At 41.6% G+C, this 2,208-nt stretch overlaps 1 protein-coding gene across 1 annotated transcript; it reads left to right on the top strand.

The window, feature by feature from the left end:
• Nucleotides 1–1,460: 1,460 nt before the first annotated feature.
• On the top strand, nt 1,461–1,912 carry FOMMEDRAFT_24571 (uncharacterized protein). The gene is made up of 4 exons (XM_007272369.1): nt 1,461–1,626; nt 1,718–1,792; nt 1,823–1,824; nt 1,848–1,912. The coding sequence occupies exons 1-2, from the start codon at nt 1,488–1,490 to the stop codon at nt 1,732–1,734; spliced, it is 156 nt and encodes a 51-aa protein (XP_007272431.1). The 5' UTR covers nt 1,461–1,487; the 3' UTR covers nt 1,735–1,792; nt 1,823–1,824; nt 1,848–1,912.
• The last annotated feature ends 296 nt before the right edge of the window (nt 1,913–2,208 follow it).

The raw sequence follows: 2,208 nt of genomic DNA, 5'->3' as shown, positions 1-2,208 counted from the left end.
TCAAGTACGCAAATCGGTAGCTCTGGTTTGGACCAGTCAGAGACAGATGAGGTGGGGTCACCCTTGAATAGTCGCACAGAGGATCACTTGGGAAAGCTCTAGCACGCTCATCCTAAATCCTTTATTAATGTGTTGAACTAGGATGCGAAAGAAAATTGGACTTACGAATGAATGGATTGAACGTTCATTGTTTCAGTGGGTTTCACTGAGGGGCCAAAGGATGCAAAAGATGGATGCTGACGAGAAACATCGCAAATACACCACCCCAGAGCGTTTTTAATGGTACACTGGTAGCGATATCGATCCATGGACTCCCGTGCGAGGCTTTTGAGTTTTTTTCGCAGCGGATGCAGCCGAAATCGATTGAAGACTGGCCAGTCGACGTAAGCAAATTACTTCGGAATGGTGAGAAGTGAGAAAAAAAACGTACCGTTCGCGTTCATTACTCTTGAGCTTGTTTTTGCCTTTGTTAGTCTTGACTCGTGGGCCATCAGGGGCTAACGTTAATCCTCAAAAAACGTTAATAGTGTTCTTTTTGTGTAGCAGAATGAAAGGGACGGGTTAATGTTAAAGTTTGGCGAAGTGGCAGCTGAATCAAAATACGTTAGGTGTTTCCCACGCATTCATTTCGGATTCACGGAACGACTTCTCTCCCCGTTCACTCAGATACCCCGGGTTATGTTTATTAAATTTTTATGAAATGGTATACTCCCCGAAAAGCTTCTTTTTCTTGTGAATGACAACGCTGAAATGAATTCGAACAGACGGTGTGTGTAGGGATCCGAATCGTACCGTACAGTACGGTTACGACCCGTTTCGGTCACGGTACGATCTGTACTCGTACCGGACTTTGAGACACCAAATACGGCTCGTATAAAACGGGCCGTATCCCGTATCCTATTAGGCCAAATACGGCCGTATACGGCCGTATACAGAGTACGGACATCCAAAGAAGATTTTCAGTATTAATAACATGTGTAGCACAATTTATAACTATTTCTTCTCTTTGTATACCTTATAATATACCTTTTATACATAAAAACACCAAACTTAGCTAATCTTGGGGTCAATGTATTAATATTATATTATTTATCTTCTCAAAATAGTTAGTCATGTGACTCTCTTTTATTACTTCATACAAATCATATTTCAGATTTACTGAATATATTGATGAAAATGGGCATAACAAGTGCTAATTTGATAGGGACATACATATAAAGTAATAATAGGCCTTTTTAACGATTTTAAAGTATATTAATTATTTCTTTCTATTAATATAATATTAAATTTGTATTTACAAGCGTATTACCGTATACGGCTGTATACGGTACACACTGTAGCCGTACTTGTGTCCTAGAACTCAAAAAACGGTCGTATCTTTACGACCGTACCCCGTACAGGCCTGTACAGAGTACGGTCGTACCCGTATACGGTACGCTCGGATCCCTAGGTGTGTGGTAACTGTGGTGGTAAAATCATAGAATACGATGCAGCTGCAGGCAATGGCTTTCTGTGTTGGTTGTGGGACGGTTGTTGAGAAGAATGCGATTGTGTCTGAACTTGTGTTTGGCGAGTCGTCGGGTGATGCGGTGATCGTGAAGGGGTTGTTTGTTGGACACGGTGCAAGTAAGAAGTTGGTCTTGGTTTGCGTTCGTGAAGTTGAACTAAGTGATGTTTATGTGTTGTTGTCGTTGTCATCGTTTTGTTTAATCTTTAGCACACGCGAGGATGTGAGGTCTGTATGGGAAGAGAAACACTTCTGAATCTCGTGAATAGACGATTGGTAATGGTATATTTATATTTGATTTCGGTTTGGTGGCACAGTCCTCATAAATTTGCCCTTCTAGCAAGGAGAACCGGAACGTCAGAGCCGTTATGCGCTTCTCGAAGGTCGTCCAGACAGCTGCGATATGCATGTACACTCTATCTCTTGAACTGAACATAAATTTACGAAAGGACGGAAGAATATGAACATCATTGCCGTTTGTTTTTATATCGCGTGTCGGCAGAAGGAGACTCGAAGTTATATCCTTATTGACTCTTCCGACTTGTTGAAAGTATGCCTCGTCTTCATCATATAACTCATACCCTTTGAGCTTTATAATTACAGATGAATGTATTCAAGCTTGGGCAGACATTCCTGCAACTCGTCCAGACCCTCAACCACTCTAGAAACACACCCCAGACAGTTAGCAAAAGCTGAATAAC

Source organism: Fomitiporia mediterranea, assembly GCF_000271605.1.
Source record: "Fomitiporia mediterranea MF3/22 unplaced genomic scaffold FOMMEscaffold_1207, whole genome shotgun sequence".
Taxonomy (NCBI): Eukaryota; Fungi; Basidiomycota; class Agaricomycetes; order Hymenochaetales; family Hymenochaetaceae; genus Fomitiporia; species Fomitiporia mediterranea.
Note: the sequence above shows the minus strand (reverse complement) of the source record. Positions and strands in the feature narration are given on the sequence as shown.

What these genes read in the sequence shown, in the direction of transcription:
- FOMMEDRAFT_24571 (XM_007272369.1), top strand. Translation starts at nt 1,488, where the DNA reads ATGCAGCTGCAGGCAATGGCTTTCTGTGTTGGTTGTGGGACGGTTGTT.